Source organism: Canis aureus, chromosome 2 (assembly GCF_053574225.1).
Source record: "Canis aureus isolate CA01 chromosome 2, VMU_Caureus_v.1.0, whole genome shotgun sequence".
Classification (NCBI taxonomy): domain Eukaryota; kingdom Metazoa; phylum Chordata; class Mammalia; order Carnivora; family Canidae; genus Canis; species Canis aureus.
The window spans coordinates 11,632,369-11,657,051 of NC_135612.1; the positions used below are offsets into that span (position 1 = coordinate 11,632,369).

At 32.4% G+C, this 24,683-nt stretch overlaps 1 protein-coding gene across 2 annotated transcripts in view; it reads left to right on the top strand.

Moving 5' to 3' along the window:
• Positions 1 to 23,674, top strand: part of CHD1 (chromodomain helicase DNA binding protein 1) — a 73,553-nt gene extending 49,879 nt beyond the window's left edge. The window contains exons 23-37 of one of the 2 annotated variants that reach the window (XM_077863473.1): positions 325 to 501; positions 3,129 to 3,289; positions 4,581 to 4,622; positions 5,855 to 5,985; positions 6,720 to 6,858; positions 7,086 to 7,236; positions 8,410 to 8,532; positions 9,368 to 9,496; positions 9,938 to 10,201; positions 10,555 to 10,695; positions 15,716 to 15,894; positions 18,495 to 18,591; positions 19,528 to 19,579; positions 20,106 to 20,316; positions 22,117 to 23,674. In XM_077863473.1, coding sequence (XP_077719599.1) covers positions 325 to 501; positions 3,129 to 3,289; positions 4,581 to 4,622; positions 5,855 to 5,985; positions 6,720 to 6,858; positions 7,086 to 7,236; positions 8,410 to 8,532; positions 9,368 to 9,496; positions 9,938 to 10,201; positions 10,555 to 10,695; positions 15,716 to 15,894; positions 18,495 to 18,591; positions 19,528 to 19,579; positions 20,106 to 20,316; positions 22,117 to 22,462 — 2,343 coding nt within the window. In that variant the 3' untranslated portion in view covers positions 22,463 to 23,674. The remainder of the gene's footprint in view (positions 1 to 324; positions 502 to 3,128; positions 3,290 to 4,580; positions 4,623 to 5,854; positions 5,986 to 6,719; positions 6,859 to 7,085; positions 7,237 to 8,409; positions 8,533 to 9,367; positions 9,497 to 9,937; positions 10,202 to 10,554; positions 10,696 to 15,715; positions 15,895 to 18,494; positions 18,592 to 19,527; positions 19,580 to 20,105; positions 20,317 to 22,116) is intronic. The other variant, XM_077863483.1, reaches the window with a different exon arrangement.
• Positions 23,675 to 24,683: the final 1,009 nt, after the last annotated feature.

Sequence of the window (24,683 nt, forward strand, 5' to 3'; positions counted from 1 at the left end):
TAAAAATGAGAATATTGGGTTGTTCTACAGCACTTTGTAGTTAATGGACTAGTGTGGTATTTTTGGCAGAAGATGATTTAACACGTTACTATAAATTATTTTGTTCTGTCAACTAATTTCCTTGAGCAGCAGGACAAAAGAGAATCATTCTTAGAAGTCTTTTGGTTTATTCTACTTTGACCAAATCCATAGTCATATTCATTATCCTGAGGATATTTAACTTCTGTTGCCTTATTCTGAATATGTCACTTCTTGTCCCACAAAATGTAACTTAAGGATGAATTCTTCTTTAATACTTACTCTGTTAAAATTCTGGAATTTAAGGTTGCCAACTTTTCAAATATGGATGAGGATGACATTGAGTTGGAACCAGAAAGAAATTCAAAGAATTGGGAGGAAATAATTCCAGAAGATCAAAGAAGACGATTAGAAGAGGAAGAAAGGCAAAAGGAACTTGAAGAAATTTATATGCTCCCGAGAATGAGAAACTGTGCAAAACAGGTGACCTTTTCATTTAAAAGATAGGTCTGTTGTTGTAAGGGTATTTATACTTGAACTGATTGGCTTTGTTTATAAGGTATACTGGTCTATGGTTTCCTATGGTTTCCTTCTTTTGTAATGTTTTTATCTAATTTAATAATTCTTGCCTCATAAAATCAATTAGAAAGTGTTTACTACTGCTCTTGGGAAGAGTTTGTATAGAATAGGTATTCTTCATTAAATGTTTGTCACTGTTTGTCAGGGAAACCATCTAGGCTTGGTGTTTTCTTTGTTAGAATTTTTAATTCTTAAAAAAAGTTAACTCTAATTTCTTTTATAAATAAAGAGCTATTCAGAATATTTCTTTTTTTGATTGAGTTTAGTAGTTTGTTTCTTTTAAGGAATTTGTCCGTTTTATCTAAGTTATTGAATTTATGAGCATAAAGTTATTAATAATATCCCCCAAAAAATCATCTCTGGTTTTGTTTATTTTTCTATTTCAAACTCATTGATTTCTATTCATTATTACCCTTTTTTTTTTTTTTTTGCTTTGCTTTAATTTGCTCTACTTTTTTTTAGTGTCTTAAGATATATGCTTTAGACAATTGAATCAAGATCTTTCTTTTCTAATATTACTATCATTTAATGCTATGAGTTTCCCTCTAAGCACTGCCTTTTTTGAATCTTGTAAATTTTGGTACCTGGTTGTGTTTTCATTTTCATTCATTTCCTGATTTGCCTTATGACATACTTTGACCCTTAGATATTTTTTGTTGGTTTGTTTTTGTTGTTGTTGTTGTTGTTGTTATGATGCGTGTTTAATTTCCAAATATTTGGTAGATATTCTAAGTGTCTTTGTTTTTGATTTCCAGTTCAATTCTATCATCATTAGAGAGCATACCTTTTGTGATATGAATTTTTAAAAACTTACTGCTGTTTATTTTATAACCCAAATGAAGAAAATAGAGGAGACTTTTAAATAATGGCAACAGTGCCGTGCCAGGCTACATCAGATCCTACAGCAAAAGGAAAGAAACTTTAATACTAGATTTTTTTGTTTGAATTAAGTTTTGTTTTTTAGAACATTGTGTTAGAAGATTATTTGTGTTGATTACTGAGCTTTTTTGGTGCCTCCTTAAATTTTGAGTATGAGGCAAGTAAGGCAATTGCTTAGTCATCCTTCCGCTATCCTTCCCCTAGGGTAGTTTTTTTGTTTTCTTTTTCTTTTCCTGCTACTGTATTATGTTTCCTCTGGGTGCTCTTAGTGCAGTAGAAAACTGTTCCTTTTCTCCAGGCCAGTATCTGGAAGGAAAGTTTTTTCTGATCTCCTGCCCTGATTCCAGTCTTCACTCATGAGCACCTGTTTTGCAGAGGAGTGTCTGAGAGAGGGTACAAGCTCTGTTCTCCATGTTTTTCTTTTTTTTTTTTTTTTCTCCATGTTTTTCATTTCCAGGGATCCTATGCTCTCATAGTTACCCAAACTCAGCCTTTAGCAAGTTTTAGCCAACTTCCTTTTGTCTGCCTATATGTTATTTGCTGTCTACCATTTTTGCTTTTCACAGGTGAGCCAGTGTTCAAGTTCTGTCTTTTCTTACAAGCTCTACTGTATTTCATATATTCTAGACTATTAGGTTGCCTAATGATTTTGATGTGTAAGAGAAGTTAGGGTTTTATAGATGAGATTTGTTGTTAGGATCGTGGTGGCATCCTATCATCTTTTTACATCATTGGCAGAAATGGAGCTAAATAATGTGTATTTGGTCTGAAAGTGACCATGTATGTAGTTTCTTGTTAGTGTTTATTTCTGGCCAGCCCCATAATGATTTCCTTTTATAGTACGTGGTAAGCACAGCACCATATTACTTCTTGTGAAAGGATGGGAGGAGGTTAGAATGAGTAAGAACCGAATACTATCTTTGACTTTCAGTTAGGTCTCAGCATATTAGGGGTTCAGAAAATGCATCATGAGTTTGGAAAAATTCCAGAGACTTACAGAAAGTGTTTTGATGTTTCTGTTAAGTAATGGGTGTTATAAATAAATATTGTTACTTTAATTTTCATTTAAAAGACATTTACCATTGAGGTTAATTCTTTGTTTATTCTATTTGATTAATTGCTTGTTAATTTTTCTCATATTGTTACAAAAGGACAATTTTGGGGGCACCTGGTGGGCTCACTTGGTTAGCTGTTCAACTCTTGGTTTTTGCTCAGGTCATGATGGCAGGGGTTGTGAGATCGAGCATCGGACTCCTTGTTCAGTGGTGAATCTATTGGAGATTTTTCTTTCTCCCTCTCTTCATCTCACATGCATTTTCTCTCTCTCTCTCTCTCTCTCTCTCTCTCTCTCTCTCCCTCTCTCAATAAATCTTTAAAAAAAGAAAGGCAATTTTGTATTTTCCTTCTGACTTTTAAGATTGTTTTTAAAGATGTTAGGACCATTAATAACTCTTTGTCATTAACCTGCCATGTTTTTCTCTGTTTTTAATTTTATTTTTAATTGCTTTTAAATTTTATTTATAGAATATTTTTTGATATCCAGACATTTGAATTTGTTAGTTCTCTCAGTCTTTTGTAATGTTTTCTTTGCTCTTACAGTAGAAGCCTTCTGTAAGTCTAAGGTTAGATGCATTTTTGTTTTCCAATTCCAGATTAGTTTTAATGGAAGTGAAGGGAGGCGCAGTAGAAGTAGGAGATATTCTGGATCTGATAGTGACTCAATCTCAGAAAGGAAAAGGCCAAAGAAACGTGGAAGACCACGGACTATTCCTCGAGAGAATATCAAAGGATTTAGTGATGCAGAAATTCGGCGGTAAGATGACATCAGACTATTTTACTTCAACTTGCTTTTGTTAGGAGGTGAAACTAAAATACACAAATCCCATAATTTTCAAAGATTAAGATGAAAGTTTTAGAGGAGGCAAATATATGATAATTGTGTAGGGATTGTATGGTTCTATTTTGGGGTGTTCATGATAGCTATGAAAAATAAGAGTTTGGTATCTAATCTCTGCATGTTATTTATTTATTGTTAGTCTATTAGACTGCTAAAATTTTTTGGTTTTATTAATGAGGTTCAGAATAGTGGCCCTTCTGAATAATAAATATTTTAGTATGTTAGATTTATTTATTAAAATTTCTCACTGCATTTATGAGTCCCGATATTACTGTTTTTATGTGGGAATACTTTAGTTCCATATTTTTCTAGTTTTTTAACACTGAGATTTGCTTTTTGAAAGAACAATGTTAAAAGCATTTCTGATATGTCCAAATAGTAATTGAGGTAAGATAGTTATGAAGTATAAATTCTACTTTTCTTTCAAAGTATGTTTGTTTCTTTATACACATTTATAATAAGGGGAATGGGATAACAGCCTACTTTTGTTTATGTAATATTTTTGCTTATGAAATTTGTAAAAAGGTTTGCTCACTGTTGTATTTTGAGAGTCTGTTGTTTCTTTCAAGCCATTGTAACTCTTTTCTTTTAAATCATAGACCTGACCGATAAAGTTCTTCCTCATTCTTTCTACCAGAAAACTAAATACATTGTTAGATTTTATTAAGGGTACTTTTATGGCCACCTGATTTGCTGGACTTTCTGTCTTTAGTTGAAGAACATTTCAACTTCTACTTTTCCTGGATATTTCCCCTCATCCATCAACCATTTGGGTAGCTTTGTTCTTAAGTAAAATTTTTATTTTCCACTGTTGGTATAATACCATACATCTGAATTAAAGCTATTATTCAGTAAACTTTTATCAATACTTGGAATGTTGAGGAGGTGTAGTATGATTGATTGATAGTTCTGGATACACTTCCTGTGGTAGCCTTGAACTTGTCTTGTGAAAATAATAAAGTAATTTCTAAAATAAAATTTAGCTTCTATTGTTTTATTTATATTGGTTTCTAAACATCATCCTGGGTGTTAAAATATGTCTTGTTTTACTTAGTATATCTTAACGTTTTAACATTTTTGCTTTTAGCATAGTTTATTCATTTAACTTTTGCACTAACAACTGTTTTCTTATTTCTGTATGTTTATAAATCTATTTTTTAATAGATAGTGAAGCCCACATTTAAACCAAACAATTATTTTCTATTAGGTTTATCAAGAGTTACAAGAAATTTGGTGGCCCTCTGGAAAGGTAAATACATTTGTCTATAATTGCATAGAATTATAGAATGTGTGTTTCATGCTGTCAGCTTTATTTATATATACCACTATTCAGTTTAGCTACTTTGCTAAATTTGCCTTGAAAATCATTCACAAAGTTAGTCTGTAGAAAGCAGATTTCAAATAGACTTTTTTAAAGGATTTCATATTCATAATTCTTTCTAGGCTCTAAAATTTTACCTACAAATGAAGTTTCCTGTGAAATACACATGTCTGTAAAATATTCAGCATTTTTATAATTGTGCTTTTATCTGATCTTTTTCATCACAAACATAAAATAGCAGATTTATCCTTTAGAGAAGGTCAGTTGCTAACTTAGTCTTTTTTTTTTTAAGATTTTATTTACTTATTCATTCATGAGAGATGCAGAGAGAGAGGCAGAGACATAGGAAGAGGAAGAAGCAGGCTCCTCCCTGGGGAGCCTGATGCAGGACTCGTTCCCAGAACCCTGGGATCATGCCCTGAGTAAAAGGCAGATACTCCCTGAGCCACCCAGGCATCCTGCTAATACAGTCTTTTGACTTAAAGACCAGTTATGTTTTCCCTTACTACGGAAGTTTTCTTACGTTATCCTAATTATAGTTCCTTTTTATATAAACTATTAAAAAAGAAATTATCAGAAAAATTTGTTTTTAAGTTAATGATTAATTTCAATAATTGCTGATTTGAATATTCTTTGTCCTTTGTTATGGCATACCCACTGTCTGAATATACAGTGTCAAAGACTCAAATTGGCTTAATTCTATTTTTTTCTCTCCAAAACTCCCTCTTAAAGTAATTTTGTTTTATTTTGAATATTTAGAATTACTATATTTATCGAAGAACATCCACATGTAACTGGACCTGTCCAGTTCATGCTTGTGTTGCTCAAGGGTCATCTGTATTACAATGCTTAATCATTTTTGAATTTAAGATTTAATTGGTTTTGAAAAGCTTTTATAGAATTATTACATAATCTTCAAGTTTGAAGCATACCATTTGTTCTATAAAATGAATTGGTTTACTTTATTTTTCTTGCTTATATAAATGAATTGTTTTCCTGGCAAATATTTTAACATTTTAAAAATTTCTTTTTATATGTCTTGTGCCATTTATGTGAACTAGAATTTGTACGGCATGTAGAGTGACTTGTAGAGCTTGAGGTAGAGTAAAACTTATTCTGTCTTAAATGTTTAACTCAAAATTATATCACTTCATTAACAGATTAGATGCAATTGCTCGGGATGCTGAATTAGTTGATAAGTCAGAAACAGACCTCAGACGACTAGGAGAATTGGTGCATAATGGTTGCATTAAAGCTTTAAAGGATAATTCTTCAGGAACAGAGCGAACAGGTAATAAAAATTAAAGTGAGAGTGATTTAAAGAGAGGTAAATGGAAGTTTCAAATAACTTTTAACGAGTTATGTAGGTATTACATCTCAGTTACCTATTCGTCGCTCTTAAAAGATGCTTTAAAAAATAAAGCAGGACTGTTTTGGGGTAATAAGAAATGGGTAACAGAGTTGTATTATAGAAAGCAAGGGAGTCTGTCTGGTATATTGTAGCTGGTTGATAACATTAGAAATTACTGTATTTTTAGTATAGATGGCTGGGAAAATGTAGTGTACACATGTGATACTGGCTTTGGGCATAGATACTTCGTTAAGCTTATTTCGTAATTTACCTACCTAAATGAAAATATTTAGATAAGATTTAATAATCCTGAAAAAGATATACTAGGATACTTATTTAGAAGGTGACATTATTAATAGATTGATGTATCTTGTGCAGTTGATAAAACGTTTATGGAAATGCTTTCTTTTTTTTTTTTTTTGAAATGCTTTCTAAGAGATGCTTTCTGTGAATCCACGTCTGCTATATTATAATCACTCTAGTACGTACTAAAAAATCTTCTAGTGAAGTATAAGGTTTCCCAGCAAGCGCCACCCCTCAGTAATACAAACAAGTAATACTTACTAATACAGCTAAATAAGTAATGCATATTAATATAAGTAATAATCTATCTTGCTTCGTATTTTATAGAATTGCATATTTCACACTTTTTTTTTATCTTGAAAATAATTAAGGTGGTCGACTTGGAAAAGTAAAGGGTCCAACGTTCCGAATATCTGGAGTACAAGTGAATGCCAAGCTCGTCATCTCCCATGAAGAAGAATTAATACCATTGCACAAATCCATTCCTTCAGATCCAGAAGAAAGAAAGCAGTGAGTTGCTTAATTTATCCGTTGTAAAAACTTGTTGTTATTCAATAAGTCGGATATGTATATATGGTATAAAATGTATTATGTCATTGACTAGTTTGAATGAAATGTTTTTAAAAAGAAAATAAAACATAGTATTTTTGAAGTTTCAATAATTCACATATGTTCTTCAAAATTAATTTTTAATATGGCAGTTCTAAACTTCTCAGTGGTTATTAACTTTGATACAGGTATACTATCCCATGCCACACAAAGGCAGCTCATTTTGATATAGACTGGGGCAAAGAAGATGATTCCAATTTGTTAATTGGTATCTACGAATATGGATATGGAAGCTGGGAAATGATTAAAATGGATCCTGACCTCAGTTTAACACACAAGGTACCTATATATTTCTTGTTTCTGTTGACTACTGATACTGAATTAGATTTTTGCTTCTAAATTATGTTAGAAATAAACTTGATTGGGATGCATGGGTGGTGGCTTAGCGACTGAGCATCTGCCTTTGGCCCAGGATGTGATCACGGGGTCCTGGGATGAGTCCCTGCATCAGGCTCCCCACAGGGAGCCTGCTTCTCCCTCTGCCTGTGTCTCTGCCTCTCTCTCTGTTTCTCTCATGAATAAATAAATAAAATCTTAAAAAAAAAAAAAAGAAACAAACAAACAAACTCGATAGGAAACCAAGGCTCTAGCTGTATGACCACGGTCCCCTGGTTTTCATGAGAGAGTTAATTTAAATGATCTTTGAGATTTTGCTTTACTTCTGAAATTATATCTTTACTATTAAGGTATAGGTGTATTTTTCTTCCTAGTACTAGGTTTAAAGTAAAATTCTCATTCTGTCATATTACTCAAGAGCAAAAAATATTTTGATTTTTTTTTTTTGTTACTATCAATGTTTACGGGTTTTAGTCTTCTGATACTACCACAGTAGCTAAAATCATTTCTTTGCTTAGACTAGAAAACACTGGAAACATTGCCTTATTATCATTTAAGTTATCTTTTTATATTTTACTACTTCACAGAGGAGAGGAACCTTTTGATATTGGTACTATGTCATTTGCTACGTATGAAGCCAAACTTGAGTAGTTGAAATTTCCACTGTAAAAATTTCTTCATGGTGCATGCTTTGGGTCACCTAAATAGCTGATAGATTGTTTTTGAGGAATTTTTGTATACTTTGTGGTTAGATATACTGTTAAATGAGAGAGGAAAGAAATCTAAGAATATTATGATGTTTAATAACACGGGAGCAATACACGTATATTTGAAAGAAATTTTTAACCTCATACTTTGTATTATTACCTGATTGGAGGGATTTTTTTTCGTGTATTTATTTAGAACTCATCCCAGGGAAACGAAATCTTTGCTGTGGTTATAGGTATAAGAAAAATGTATTTTGCATTCTTAGTTGTTTATTCCTACAAATTTTAACGATTGTAACTTGCCAGTAAATTTTACATTATTTCTTTAAATGAGTAAGCATTTTTTTTAGACAATAGGTTTCTCGTATTATTTATTAAAGACAACTAGAAAAAAATAATTTCTTTTCAGATTCTTCCAGATGATCCTGATAAAAAACCACAAGCAAAGCAGTTGCAGACACGTGCAGACTACCTCATCAAATTACTTAGTAGAGATCTTGCAAAAAAAGAAGCTCAGAGACTTTCTGGTGCAGTAAGTTAAGATTTAGATGCTTAAGAGCAATTTACTTTTTAGTAAGATTAATTTGGTTTACTGATAGCCCTAGATATCTGAGGCTAATATGACCTTATAAGTATATTTTTCTGTAATTTGGTAGCTTTAATTGCAAATGCTGATACTTTGCTTTAAGTTATCTCTGCATTCCTGTTAAAACTGGCAAGTCTTATCTTTCAGAAATAGGATCCTGTTTTTTGTTTTTTTTTCCCCTAGTGTTTGGATAGGTACTAGGGGCAGTTTGCTTAGAGTGGTGTACTTTTAAGAGCTCAAGCCTCTATTATTATTTTATTTGGTGGTCTTGGAAAAACAGCATTAAAGATCACTGAGCTTATTTATGAGGCGGGTACAAAAAAGTAGGAAAAATACACTGAAGGAGAGGTGATTAGACACTAATAGCCTTCACCATTTGCATTATAACCACAATGTCCATAAATACCTATGTACCAATAAAAATATTTTTCTTTTTTTAATAAAAATGTCTCTGATGCTATCTCTGGTGGGATCAAATTTAGTTGAAGATAATACTAATTTAGGAAGCTGAAAAAACTTCTTTCAACTTCCATTTTTCTCTAATTTTTAAAGGAATTATTAATTATAGTTAATATCTATTATTCATAATACTATGCATTTGATTTCATATTATTAAGTTATGTCACTCTTGTTGACTTCCTAAGATTGGTGTAGCTCATTACCATTAGACTAAGGATTGGGTAGGAATATGTGTTCTTTTAACTTTTTAGATTTAGTATTTTAAGAAATTGTTTTTTACTTAATCTGTGGAGTTGTTTAGAATAAAAATAATTATTTTTAGGGAGGGTCAAAGAGGAGAAAAGCAAGAGCTAAGAAGAATAAAGCAATGAAGTCTATAAAAGTGAAAGAAGAAATGAAGAGTGATTCTTCACCCCTGCCTTCAGAGAAGTCCGATGAAGATGATGATAAGGTAAGAACGTGTTTTAGAAAAAACAGACTTTTATATTAGAAAGAGACATAGCATGTTTTAGTATACGTGACATTTAAAATTTGAACTAAGACCTGAAATTCTACTTTTAGGTACTGAAGTTCCTTTTTTATAAAGTTCATTACATAGTCTCCTCTAACAGGATAGCACTAAGAGGGATAGAGCAAAGGACCTTCCTTTTCAAACATTTGCCATTTTTTAAAATGAGATTCTGTTTCCTTTAATTTTATTTTGAATTTCAAATGGGGTTGGCTTACTTTAGTTTTTATAGGAAGGTGAACATTGCATGTATCATTATTAATGGGATTCTGGGTTATTTCTTTCTGAATCCACATACATGCAATCTATAGTCTTGCAAAGAAAAGGAATTAGTCTTTGTCAAGATTTGGTTAGTAATACATTGGCCATACTTGCACTTTTCAGGATGAGATCACTTCTGTGAAACATCCAAATAAAAAAATTAAAACAGAAAGAGACAGTGAAGAAAGACCTGAGCCAGATGTTTTTATAAAGAAGGAATCAGAAGAAAAGAGGGAAGCAAAAGAAAAAGAGAATAAAAGAGAACTTAAAAGGGAGATAAAAGAAAAAGAGGATAAGAAAGATATAAAAGAAAAAGATTTTAAAGAGAAAAGAGAAAACAAAGTAAAAGAAGCTATACAGAAAGAAAAAGACATAAAGGAAGAAAAGGTATGCAAATCATAATGTAAAACTTAGAAAGTGACACAATCAGCCTATTTACATTTTAGGAAAATAAATTGCCTATCAGCTCAAATTAGCCTAAATAACTAAGTTCTTTAAGAATACATGTGGATATCTAGAAAAGGAGAAAAATAGGTTTGAATCTTTTTTTTTCTTTTTTTTTTTTAATGCTTTACCTATAGGGTAATAGTACGGAGTAGAATTATTTTTGGTTTCCTAGGAAGATTAAACAGTATGAAATGAGAACAAACAATAATAGAAAGTGAGACATTGTTTTCTGCAAGTGTTATTTTGCCTTTGTTTTTGTTGGATTTTTGTTTTTATTTTCTCTTTTTCTTTAGTTGAACGAATCCAAGTCTGAGAGCAAGGAAAGATCCAAGAAATCTTCAGTGTCAGATGCTCCGGTTCATATCACTGCAAGTGGTGAACCAGTTCCCATATCTGAAGAATCTGAAGAGCTAGATCAGAAGACATTCAGCATTGTAAGTAGTAGACTTGCTGGTTATTAATAAGAATTCATATAACATTTTATTTTAATTGGCAATTTTATCTTTTGGAGCTTTCACTTTAAAAATGTATTTGAATTGGGTAGTACTACAGTTCAGATTTATAAAGGCAATAGATTTAAATTTTAAAAGTCATTTTAAAATTAGAATTAACTTTGAAGAACTTTTTAATAAATTAAAGAGTTTAAAGAGAGGCATTTAGAGAATCCTTGAAGCAAACTTTTTTCCCTTCAGCTTTAGAATTTTAAACTTCTCAGATCCTGAACCTTTTATCTATGTAATAGTGCTTCTTATCTACAGTGAAGGACTAGTTTCTTTTTTTCCCCCAATCTTTTATAGATCAGTATTCTTAGAAAGTATAATAAAAACAAATGAAAACATTTCTTTTTTTAAAAAAAAAAAAAAATTTCATTAGAAAAGTGAAAATGAGAGAAAAAAAAAGGCAAAATGTAAAGCTCCAATGTTATATTACTAGATTCAGTAGATAAAAAATTGCACTGTCAAAATGATACAAAGTTTTCTAAAATTTCTGTACTTCTTCCCTCTTTTGGACTAATACAGGTTCATAGACCACTTTGAGTAACACAGGTCTAAAAACACTGGTTTTACACGCTGTCATGTTTTTTTGTTCATCAAAGTCAGGGAGTATCTATCTTGGCCTTTTCCCAAATGAATTATTTACTGGATACAGTCAGAAGCCCAGAATAGTTTCACCTGTGAAATTAATTTTGATACACATTTTGAGGAAACCTTTATAGTGAGGTTGCAGTGTGGGGAAATAATTATGCATAGTAATTGAATGTACTGCCTCTAGAGCCAGAGTGCTGCTGTTAGGAAATTAAATATGATCAGATGGTTGATACATGAGAAGTTTTCAGGTAGTTCTTTGCTCAAAAAATTGATAGTGGTTGTAGTGGATGTTGTTATTGAATATAGACATGCCAGCAGATTGATAAAGGACTAAAAAAATCCAGATATAGAGCAAAATCAGGAAGGAGTAACAATGTTAAAGAAAAAGCCTGTATGATACAAGACAGGTACATATTATCCTTGAATAAGAGATACATTATTATTGGTAGCACCTAAAGGAACAACATACAGTCTGGGTCTTACATATGCAGTTACAATGTGCACAAATGTAGATCTACATTCATATAAGAATTTTCCTCTTTGGGCTGCCTGGGTGAGCTCAGTCAGTTAAGCGTCTTACTCTGAATTTGGCTCAGGTCATGATCTCAGGGTCATTAGATGGAGCCCCTGTGTCAGGGCTCAGCATGGAGTCTGCTTTAGATCATCTCCCTTCCCCTCTGTGCCTCCCACCCCCACCTCTGTGCTCAGGAGTGTATGCCTGCTAGCTCACTCTCAAAAAATAAACAAAATCTTTTAAAAAAAAAAGGGGGGGGGGGAACATTTCTTCTTTAGGATCTCTAGACTCTGAATCATTTGTGCCGTTTGGGTGTCGTCTTGTCAGTTTTATTGCTAGTAATAAATACTATACTTGAAAGATGGAACTTCTCACTTCGAAAACCATGTTTTTGTTTTACCTCTGAAACCATTATAAATGCCCAGGTTACCTTCTTGTCCCATTTCTTCTACTTTGTACCCTAACTAGAGAATGTTGATCAATGAACCCATTTATTTGTTCCTGTTAATTCCATGGCATGCCCTAATACAGCTTCAAATATTTTTCATGTTCTTTGAGTTTAATAGTTCCTATGACAGTTTTTTTTTTTCCCCTCCTAATTTTTGGCTTTTTATATCCCTTCAATCCCTAAGAATATTGGAGACAGTCAGAATTAAGTTACTTTTGTTCCTGTCTTCCATCTTACTTATTTGAACCTTTCTCTGGACTTTTCATTTTTATCTCTTCATGTTTACACGCTGGGGTTCCTTCCCATCTTTTTAAGGTTAACCTTCTGTTTTTGACCAAGTTCTTAATCTAGCATTTCTATCCATTTTCTGTTGATTTTTTTTTTAACACTCTCTATTGGGTGGGAATAGAGAGGTGGTGGTGAGATTTTGCTTTTCTGAAATGAAAACTGAAGTCTTTTGAAGTGCTTCCCTTACTCTCCCTGTTCATTACTGAGTTAGGTGAAATTGTACCTTTGTACCTCTTGCCACCTTTTTTTGCCCAATTTCCTCCTTAGCCTTCTAACTTGTTCATATAACAGCTGAAATGGAAAATTTCCTGTTGTGCCCAATGCATGAATTTCTTCTCCATTAACCTTCATGATTGATCCTAAAAATCTCCTATAATTTTAAACATGGACTCTGGAGCCAGACTTTCTGAGCTTGCATGATTAGGATTTTATTGCTATATAAATTTTACTTGGAGATAGCTCTGATTATTAATTCAGAGGCCTTTTCTTGGTCATTTTCCTTTACATCTTTTGCCTAATTTGACACCTCTTGATTTTCTTTGTGTCTTACTGATTTGTCTCCTAAATGTCATTCAAAATTTAACAGTCAAGGAAAAGAGTACAGCATTTGAGGTCAGACCTGGGTTTGACAGATGTCATTTCACTCTAAGCTTTAGTTTCTTCAATAAAATAGTGTTGCAAAGGTCTACCATCAGAATCAAACGAGGTGTCTTTACACAGCACATAGCTTCTGATATCTAATAAGTGCTTTATAAATATTTATCATTGTTCCAATTCCCAACTTTAGCCTTGGCTTAGCATAGATATTAGTCATGAATTCCTCTTTTTTTTCTTTATTGCTATCAGTCAATGAGTAAATCGTATTGGCTCTACCATACTGCATCAAGCTACAGCCATCTCTGCCCTCGATTATTTCAGTAGCTTCATAGCTGTTTCTCATGGCTCCCACTCTTGTACTTATACCCCTTTCATTCCTCAGTGCATACTCCACATGGCAACCAGAGTAATAATGACTGTTACAGAGAGAAGAAACTCACCTCCTCTTATTTTTTTGCTTCAGACTTTTGAGTGGCTTTCCCTCACTCAGGATGAAAGTTTCATAATAATAGGATAAAAGAAACTACATCTCATTTATTAACTCTTATCATCTTTTGCTTTGTATTTCCCTCATTTAGTAGACTCCAGCCACACTGGCATTTATACTATTCCTTTGAACATACAAGTTTTAGAACATAGGTGCTTGTTCTTTCCTCTATTCAAAATAGCTTACTCCTTCATTATCTTTAGGTGTATGCTCAAACATTACTCTTCTCTGAAATCTTATATGAGGTAGAAAGTTCTCTACTTTTTTTTAATTTTTCTTTATCACAGTTGTCACCATCCAACACACTGCATCCTGTTTATTTATTGCCTGCTTTCTCCTACTAGAGTGTAGGTTCCACAAAGAAAAGTTCTCTTTTATTTACTGCTTTATTTCCTGGGTCTGGGACAATGCTTAGAACATGGTATGCACTCAAATTACGTATGCTGAATGAATCCTTTTCTATCAGAATATAAACTACCAAAATTGAACAAGAAACAGGAAATGTAGAGAACAGGTAGGAGTAATGCTAATAATTAGAAAGGGGGGATGCCTGGGTGGCTCAGCGGTTTAGCGCCTGCCTTCAGCCCAGGGTGTGATCCTGGAATCAAGTTCCACACTGGGCTCCCTGCATGGAGCCTGCTCCTCCCTCTGCCTGTGTCTCTGCCTCTCTCTCTCTCTCTGTCTGTCTTTCATGAATAAATAAACAAAATCTCTAAAAAATAAAATAAAATAAAAGTTAGAAAGGAAAAGGGTTTGCTCTTTTTAAAAAAAAGACATCAGGCCTGGCTGAGTTCCAATTTTAACTAAAAAAACATGTAATTCTAATGTTATTTAAATTATTCCTGACAAAAGATGGAAAACTTCTAAGTGATTTGGACAAATAGGTAAATAAAATAGAATAAAATACTCAAACAATTCCACACATACATAGACACTTAATTTAATAAGTGTGACCCTTAAATAAGAATGGCCCTTCTACAGCAGCAGTGTAAGGATTTCTTTTTAAAATGTAATGGCGTTGGATCAGCTAAATATATCGTCTGTAGTTGATCCATCTTTAACTTTCCTGGAACTATCCCAATTTTGCTGCTTGAGAATTTAATTATTGTTCATTTTAAATTTGTTTTGCATTTGTATATATAAGTAAAATTTATGTATAGTTTGCTTTTTTAGTAATATTTTTATTTTAGTTTTGGTTAAAAATTACTTTTATTGCACTTATAAACTTTAACTGAATCATACAATTTTTTTGATATATCATTCTTTTATTAGCATATCAGTGATAACATGGGCCAAGGAAAAGGTTGGTTCTTATCAAGCATCTCCAATTCTCTGACCAGTCAAAATATAAGAGTAAAATTTCATTAGCAGCTTTTTTTGATCCCAAAGATTTAGAAGAGTAGACATTTATACTTATAGCTATATTGATTTTAATAGCTTTGCCAGCCTATTTTATGGAGATTCTTATTTTTTTTATATTATATTCTTTATTAGAATGGATCTCTAGGGGCAGTCCCAGTGGCACAGTAGTTTGGCGCTGCCTGCAGCCCAGGGTGTGATCCTGGAGACCCAGGATCGAGTCTCACTTTGGGCTCCCTGCGTGGAGCCTGCTTCTCCCTCTCTCTCTCTCTCTCTCTCTCTCTCTCTGAATAAATAAATAAAATCTTTAAAAAAAAAAAAAAAAAGAATGGATCTCTAGGATATTATGTTTTGAGACATATTATTTCTTAACATTCTGTGTTTAAGGCTGCATAATGATGTGTTACAGGGTAAAAAGTAACTATTTTTACAGAAGGTAAGTAAATCCAAAGCTTTTACATACACAAAGATCTAATTTAAATGATAATGGAAAACCTTACTTTCTGAAGAAAATATGAGGGAAAAAAACCCTGATGTTTAAGAGCTGTGAGGCAAGCTTTAATGCTAATTTTAGCATCAAACAGTGCTATATTTACTCATATAAGATATCATTGAAGGAAGTAGATCTTTCTTGAAGTCTTCTTTTTAACACATGTTATTTTCCCTTTTAAAGTGTAAGGAAAGAATGAGGCCTGTCAAAGCAGCTTTGAAACAACTTGATAGGCCTGAAAAAGGCCTTTCAGAAAGAGAACAACTGGAGCATACTAGACAGTGTTTAATAAAAATTGGAGACCATATCACAGAATGTCTAAAAGAGTATACAAATCCTGAACAAATCAAGCAGTGGAGAAAGTAAGTAATGTACTTTACAGGAAATGTTAAATTTATAATTATGTAGCCATCTTTTTGTGTCTTACATTTCAATTTTTCTTATTCTGATTGTTTTCATTTTTTCCTTTAACTTTAAAGCTTTTTATTAGTGAACAGTTGCTTAATTATACATCACGATAAACCACTGGTGTCACCTCTGCCTTTAAACACAAAACGGTGGAAGGGTACCTGGGTGGTGCAATTGGTTAAGCATCTGACTTCAGCTCAGGTCATTGTTGCCAGAATTCTGGGATTGAGCCCTGCGTTGGGCTTAGAGCTCAGTTTGAGTCTCCCTGTCCCTCCCTCTCTCCCTTTGCCGCTCTACCTGCCAGTGCTCACGTGTGTGCTTGTGTTCTCTCCAAAAAATAAAATCTTAAAAAAAAAAAAGAAAACTGTTTCACTAGAATTCAGATTGCATTTGATTTTTAGAAATATCTACTTCACCAAATTCTTCTTAGTAATATCTTTAGAATTTGTAGTACCAGACACAAAAATGTATTATCATGTAAATTTAGCAGTTCATACTCAGGTATGAATAAATAGCCTTGTAAAAATTAATATTCTCAGGCAGTGTAAAATGAATTTTATTTTCTGCTTTATTTTCGAAGCAGCAGCAGCACAGTTGATCTTAAAATTGTAAATCTGAACTGCCATAATCCTGTACAAATCACTTAATGATTACCAGATCCAGATAAGTGTTAAAACCAAACTATTAAACAATTTAGGAATACTATAAAATAACCACAAACCAGTCATATCAATTTATTAGTCTGCTGATTTCCTTGCTCTTTGCAGCGCAGCTGCACATCAAAGCAAAAAACTAATGACATATTTCAGAAGGAGTGATTACACTAAATGAAAAAAGTACTATCCTTGTGCCCTTTAACCAGAACCCATGTTGTTATAGAGACAGGAAGTTGATTATGATCACTAGGCTTTTAAAAACAGATGAAACTGAGCTATCCTGTCTGATGACACTGAAGCCATGCATGATAATAGCCTGAAGTCATGTGCCCCTAATGCCATGGGATGATTCCTGGAGTTGGCATCAGATGTGCTTGGTCCCCATCTTGGCTAATTCCTGGCTTTGTGACCTTGAACAGTTAGAGAATATCTCTGAGCCTACTAGTAATCATCTGCAAACCCTTTATAAACTGTATATAAGGCACTGCATATTTTTCAATTGGATGATGATGATAAGATAGGAGGAGCGCCTTTGTGACTCAGTCGGGGAAGCATCTGACTGGATTTCAGCTCAAATTGTGACCTCAGGGTCCTAGGATCAAGCCCTTCCTTTCTGCCCCTTCCCCTGCTTGCTCTCTTGCTCTCAGATGTGCATTCTCTCTCTCTCTCTCTCTCTCTCTGAAATATTTTTTTAAAAAGATAAATTATGAGGAAGGAGAGGAAATAATCCTAAAGTACTATATTATCTGCCTTAATCTTTCATTTATAGTTGGAATATATATACTGGAGTTTTAATGCTTTCCGTAAATACTATGAAACAGAATTATTCTCAAACGAAATTATTATACCCCCAAACCACAGAACCATAGAACAGGGGTACAGTAAATTTCAGTTTTGTGTGTGTGTGTGTGTAGCTTAAATGGATAAAGCCAAATTCTCTTTTTATTTTCAAGAACCAGATTCAAAGTTTCTCTGTTGATAACTTCCATGCAGTTGCTTTTTTTTTTTTTTTTTTTTTTTTGACAGAGCACAAGCAGGGGGAGAAGCAGACTACCTACTAAGCAGGGAGCCCACTGTGGGACTCAATCCCAGAACTCTGGGATTATGACCGGAGCATAAGATGGAAGGCAGGCACTCACCTTCTGAGCCACCCAGGCACCCCCATACAGTTACTTTTTTTTAACAAATTCTTTAGGACCCTTCTTAAATACTTAATCCACATTATCTGATGCTATCTTTAGTCAGACTACTAACATAGCTTGTTTCTTAGGAGTCCCTTCCTGATTTGTAAGTTTACATCTTTTTTGGTTTCAAATTAGGATAGATTACTCCTTTCACTCTAAAAGATTATAAAATGAAGGGATTTGGAAGAAAAGTAAAACTTAAAGTTTAATTTCTTTTTTTTTGTTTTTGGTTTTTTTTTTTTAAAGATTTTATTTATTCATGAGAGACAGAGACACAGGCAGAGGGGAGAAGCAGGCTCCCTGCAGGGATCCTGATACAGAATTTGATCCCAGGACCTGGGATCATGCCCTGAAGGCAGGCACTCAACCACTGAACCACTCCTGCGTCCCTTAATGTTTAATTTCATTTGGAATTTTACCATATGAGGACATCTGGCTGGCTCAGTCAGTGGAGCATGTGACTCTTGACCTTAGGGTTGTGAGTTTGAGCGCCATGTTGCATGTAGAGATTACTTAAAATAGATTGGAGTCTTAGCCATATAAAGTTTTTAAAAATACTAGAAATAATCTCCTAGACTTTGTTCTGTAGAAGGCTGTGTGTGTGTGTGTGTGTGTGTGTGTGTGTGTGTGTGTGTGTTTATATCTAAAGGTTAAGGGTTCCATGAAAAAGCTTAAATATTTTCCACTAGACTAATTTACCTATTCTTCTCCTAGAAACCTGTGGATTTTTGTATCTAAGTTTACAGAGTTTGATGCCAGAAAATTACATAAATTATATAAACATGCTATTAAAAAACGGCAGGAATCTCAGGTAAATTAATGCATCCATCATATTTTTTCCTTTAATTTGTTATTAAAACTGAGAGATATTCTTCTTTATAGAAGAATTCCTTTAATAAATGTAGAAGGAATGAAGGAATTATAAAATCACTGTTAGAGCACGATTAAAGTTTTTTGCCCATAGGATCTTGTGAAAGAAGCTAAAATTAGTGGGCAAGAAAACAAGATATTGGGATAGTCTCAGAGTATCTCCTCCAAGATGTTTAATACCTACCTTAAACATTTGACCAAGATTAACATCATGAACCCTCAGTATAATATAGCACTAAGAAAGGTTATAGCACTTCTATGGAATTCTTGACAAAAGTGCATAACCTTAGTTTGATCCTGAGAAAAATATCAGACGAACTTTAATTGAGAGTTCTACAAAAGAGCTGTCTAGTACTCTATAAAAGTGTTAAGGTCATTGAAGACAAGAAAAAAACTAAAAGGCTGTCCTAAATTGGAGGACATTAAGAAAACATAAAGACTCAGTGTAATATGGAGTACCAGATTGGATCCTGGAGCTGAAAAAAGATCTTAGTAGAAAAATGTAAAATTTGAATGTGGTTTCTAGTTCCCTTCATAGTACTGTACCAGTGTTATTCAGTTACGATTATACTGTGGTGTTATATAAGATATTAACATTAGGAGAAGCTGAGTAAAAGACATATGGGAACTCTAGGTATTATTTTTGCAGCTTTTCTCTAAATCTAGAATTCTTTCAAAGTCAAATTTTTAAGAAAGTTGTGGGATAGTCTATGCTTTAAAAAAAGATGTCTGCAAATGATACATTTATACATCCTAATATAGGAGGACTTCTTTCAGCATCATGATTTCTTTTTAGGGTGTTTTGTTTTGTTTATCTTATTTTATAAAGGTATTTGAAGCCACTTAAAAGATTCTTACATATGTGTATTTATTTTAGCAAAATAATGACCAGAACAGCAACTTGAATGCTCAAGTGATTAGAAATCCAGGTAAGTGCTACCACTTGTTTTAGAGAGTAAATTTAAAAATTATTTTCTTCTTTCAGGTTTGCTTTACGTAATATATATACTCACATTTTTAAGTCAAATCTGTTATCTTAAACAGTAATCCTTTTTATTAGCTTGTTAAATTAACCTTTCGTAAATCAACCTTTTGTTTCTAGAACTTACAGAATAATTGTTAAAATGAATGTAATTTTTAAAAATATTATTTAGAATAATGTATTCTGTAGGTGCAAGACTCACAAAAGTATGGTCTGAGAAGAGTGGGCCTTATATTTTTTAGTTGTTTTTTTTTTTCACATTTCAGAATACAGTAACCCCTTTGTAGGCCTTACTCTACTACTTTTATAGACCATCTCTAAAGTCTCTTTGTTGGACAACTGATTTTTTGCTGGAGTTGAGAAAGGAGTTCTTATAATCTAGCAGCAAAGTTTGTATACCATGTATTTCTTTTCTTTTCTTCTTCTTTTTTTTTTTTACATCATTAACAAAAGCTGTATTCTTTATCTAACAGATGTGGAAAGATTAAAAGAGAATACAAATCACGATGATAGTAGCAGGGACAGTTATTCATCTGATAGACACTTATCTCAGTATCATGATCATCATAAAGACCGGCATCAGGGAGATTCTTACAAAAAGAGTGACTCTAGGAAAAGACCCTATTCTTCTTTTAGTAATGGTAAAGATCATCGTGACTGGGATCATTACAAGCAAGAAAGCAGGTAAACTGTACAATTAGTTTTGAAAGTTTGCCTATTCATGACTTTTTTTTTTTAATTTATAATATTTGACATTTTCATCCAATTCAGTATTCAGGTAATAATAGCAAATATTAAGTGAAATAAAGATGTTTGTTTACAAATAAAAAAACTGATACATAATACTTTTTGTTAATACTGAGAACTGAATTTCTATAAAATATTTTTTTAATTATAAATATGAAAGTACAGTGAGAGATGAAAGTGTAGGGAGTTCTATAATTGGTAAGTCATAGGGATTCATTTTTGTTGGTTGGTTTTAGAATATTGGCTCAAATACTCTTCAACAATAATAGAGTCAAATAAAAGCTCAATGGAATATGACTGAAATTCAGTGAGCGGGTTTTATGTTCCATTCCATTAAAACAAAACACAAAGGGGAAAAAAATGTGAAGACACTTTATTGAGGTTAAACTTCATCACAGCAATCTGGGAAGTCCTGAAATCAGGAAGTTTTCTCAGTTTATTGGTTTTTGAAGCCTTTGAGTAGTAAACAACCTGAATATAATAACAACAAAATACATTTTACTTGGTAAAGGAATATTTTCATCAGTTAATGATAACTATGAAAGCAAAAGAAAAAAACTTGAGAATAAAAGGTCAGAGGTAAAGAAATTAATAGATTTTTTTTTTTTTTTTTTGCATTTTGCATTTTGTGCTCACTGCAATAATTTCTTCTCTGTAGTGGAAGCACTGTCACATTATAATTATGTCAATTGTAGATTAGCTCTTAGAAAAAGGCACAAAATGAAAAGCCTTGTTTGTAGTAGTAAATATTTATAATTTTACAGGCTTATAGAACATAATTTATATAATTTATAACAATGACCTTTCCCCAACTAGTGAAAATTCTCTTCTGCAAATTAGTTCACAGACTGCATTTTAGAGTTTGTTTTTTTTTTTGTTTTGTTTTGTTTTGTTTTTTTTTTTCTGTTTGGAGGTTCATAAAAGGCTCTGATTGCAAGGATATTCTAGACCATTATCTTAATCCCCACTTCCGGATAATTAAGATGCATTAATGTAATTGTTATGTAGAGTAAAAAGTAACCAATTGAAAAATGGGCATGTGAGCTAAGTGAAATAAGGCAGAGAAAGACAAATACCATATGATTTCAGTGTGTCTGGAATCTTAAAATAAAACCATGAACAAACCAAAATACAAACAAGACTCCTAAATACAGAGAACAAACTGATGGTTGTCTGGAGGGTTGGGGGGGGGATAGGTGAAATAGGTATAGAGGATTAAGTACAGGCTTCCATTTATACTGTTATATAAGTCACGGGGATATAAAGTACAGTTTAGGAATATAGTCAGTATTGTAATAATTTTGTATAATGACAGATGGTAACTGCACTTAACCATGGTGAACATTTCATAATGTGTATAATTTCAAATCTCTATGTTGTATACCTGAAACTAGTATGATAATGTATGTCAATTATGCTTTAATTAAAAATAAATATTAAGTATTAAATAGTTAAAAAATAATTAAAAAATAAAATGGGCGTGTAAACTTAGATGCTGTCTGGGGTATTCTGTATGGTTCACTTTAATTTTGTGAGTTGAATGATTTTTCCAGAGAGGCATGCAGAGATAGGTCCAATGACTGAAGCTCACTTAGGAAGTTTTTATAGTAAAACACAGAGCTTAATATACAATTAAAAGGATGCCTTAAAGTATTTTTGTGTTTTATTTTTTAATTGTTTTTATCTGGAAACAATTAATTTGGAGTATCAATTTAATTCTAATTTATCTTTTATTAGGTATTACAGTGATAGAGAGAAACACAGAAAACTGGACGATCACAGGAGTAGAGATCACAGGTCAAATTTGGAAGGAAGTATAAAGGATAGATCTCATTCTGATCATCGTTCTCATTCAGATCATCGGTTACATTCAGACCATCGGGCAAGTTCTGAGTATACACACCATAAATCTTCCAGGGATTATAGGTATCACTCAGATTGGCAAATGGACCACAGAGCTTCCAGTAGTGGCCCCAGATCACCACTAGATCAGAGATCTCCTTATGGCTCCAGATCTCCATTTGAACATTCAATTGAACACAAAAGTACACCTGAGCATACCTGGAGTAGTCGGAAAACATAACAAAAACTGATACTTTGTCTTTCTGGACTTTTCTTTTAGCCATATATCATAAACCAACACAGTAATTGCCTTACATGACTTGAAAGATATAAACAGATCTTCAATCAGTAGCAGTATTGTTACTTCTTTCCAGGATGCAAGGTCTATTATCCCAACAGAAGAGAAAATATTTTTATATTTAAGGATTATGCTGCACTGTACTACAAATACTGTAGTACTTTTTTTTTTTTCTTTTTTAAAGAAATGGAAAATGTTTACTATTACAGGGACCTCAACACTGCCCTTCCATATAGGCTGGATAAAACTGTTTTTAAGTCAGTGATTTTAGACTGACCTCCATTTAAATTATGTTTGTATATGAACTTTACTCTGACCTGTGATCATGTTTCAGGAAGGAATGAAAGAGAGTTCTTTTCTTAATAAAGAAAAAACACTCAAGGACTTTGTTCACTTTCCAAAGCTACTTGTTTACATTGTACACTGCGACCACCTTGCCGCTTTTCATCACAAGCTTGAATATTTAAATTCTGTACTTATATCTGTAAAATAGCCAGGAATTTCCTGTTTGTGATCTATTATTATGCCTTTTTACACACACATACATACACACATAAAAATGGCTGTAAATTATTGTAAATGGATTAAATGAGCTTTCCTTACTTCCTTTCCCTTCTCAGGCTTTTTTTGACTGTTCCTTTCCCTACCAACTCAGGCCTTCTTATCATTTAAAAAAATTTATCAGTGTAATAACACTTTTTAATGATTTGTCTTGATGGAATCATTGTTTAGAATGTAAAAAATGGGGAAAGGGGCCACTTAATTCCATTAGTCCTCTTTTTTATATTGACTATTTTATTAGATACATGTTATTTCTTTCTTTTTTTTTTTTTCTTTTTTAGTAAATATTGTGTTTGTAGTAACAAAATGGTGAGATAATATGTAAAATCTAAACTGCATGCTCTGGAAACATTTTTTTCAGATGCATTTGGTTTAAAAGGGTAGGTGTATGAACACTTTACAGAATCCAAAATGGCCAAAAGTTATTGTAAATCCATTTGTTTTCCCTTTTCATGTGGGCAATAATGTCAAATGTGCTATGCAGCCAGGTAACATTTTAGATAAACTTGATTGACTTTTAATATAAACTGTTACAATGCACACTGATTGTATATAAAAACCTTATATATGACAAATTAAATTTAAGAAAAAGGATATGCGGGCTCCTGTAATTTTCTGCTGCATTCTTATTCCCTTAAGCACTTAACTTTTTTTTATTTGTTTTTTGTTTTGTTTCGTTTTGTTTTTAGTAGTAACATTTAGCTACCAGGAAAAAGGTATTTTGGTAAGCAGTTGATTCTTGCTAATATGTGGCACTACAACTAAATCTATTTTGAAGACTATATGAATCTATGAAGTAAAATTTAGATCATAGAAATCTTTGTTGGACTCTTGTTGGTTTTCTGCAGATTTTATTTTAGAATGCCTTATATTTATTCACAGATTTTTATTTTGTTATATTCAGTGGGGATTTTTGAATCATGTTGGCATACATTTTGGGTGTGTGCTGTGATGTAACAAATTTGAATCTTAACTTTGACAAATATAAATATATTGGTATATGCCTGTAATATTCTAAAATGTGTCCCTGTTGATTAACTGTGGGAGCAGTCTACAGAAATTTATCCATAGATGGATTTATTTTTTAAATATTTTCCTTTTATCCATTTAGGTCTAAAATCTTATGTGTACAAAACAAAGCTTTCCTTCCTTTTTTTTTTTTTTTTAAGTATTGATCCCTCTTTTAGTTACCATGAAAAATGATAATCTATTTTTTTCTGGTGTATCAGATAACATATGAAGAATAACTCAATTTTTAAACATTAATTTATATAAATATAAAAGTGATAAAAACAATTTAGTGCCAGTATACATTTTTAAGCTTTTCCACTTTTTCCCACATTTAGTAGAAGATTGCATTTAACGAAAAAATATAATACTTAATGAAGTTATATTAATACAGTAAACAGATCAGGGTTGGCATTTTTAATCATCACTTTGTAGTTGGGATATTTGTATTATATCCTATTGTACAGATTTCATAGAACAGTATTACATATTTTGAGGCAATGGAATGGGCTCTGATTTAACATTTAGTTAAATATTTCAGTCACCTAATTAGTTGACTTGAATGAAAAACCTAAAACTGTATGTAACATTAATT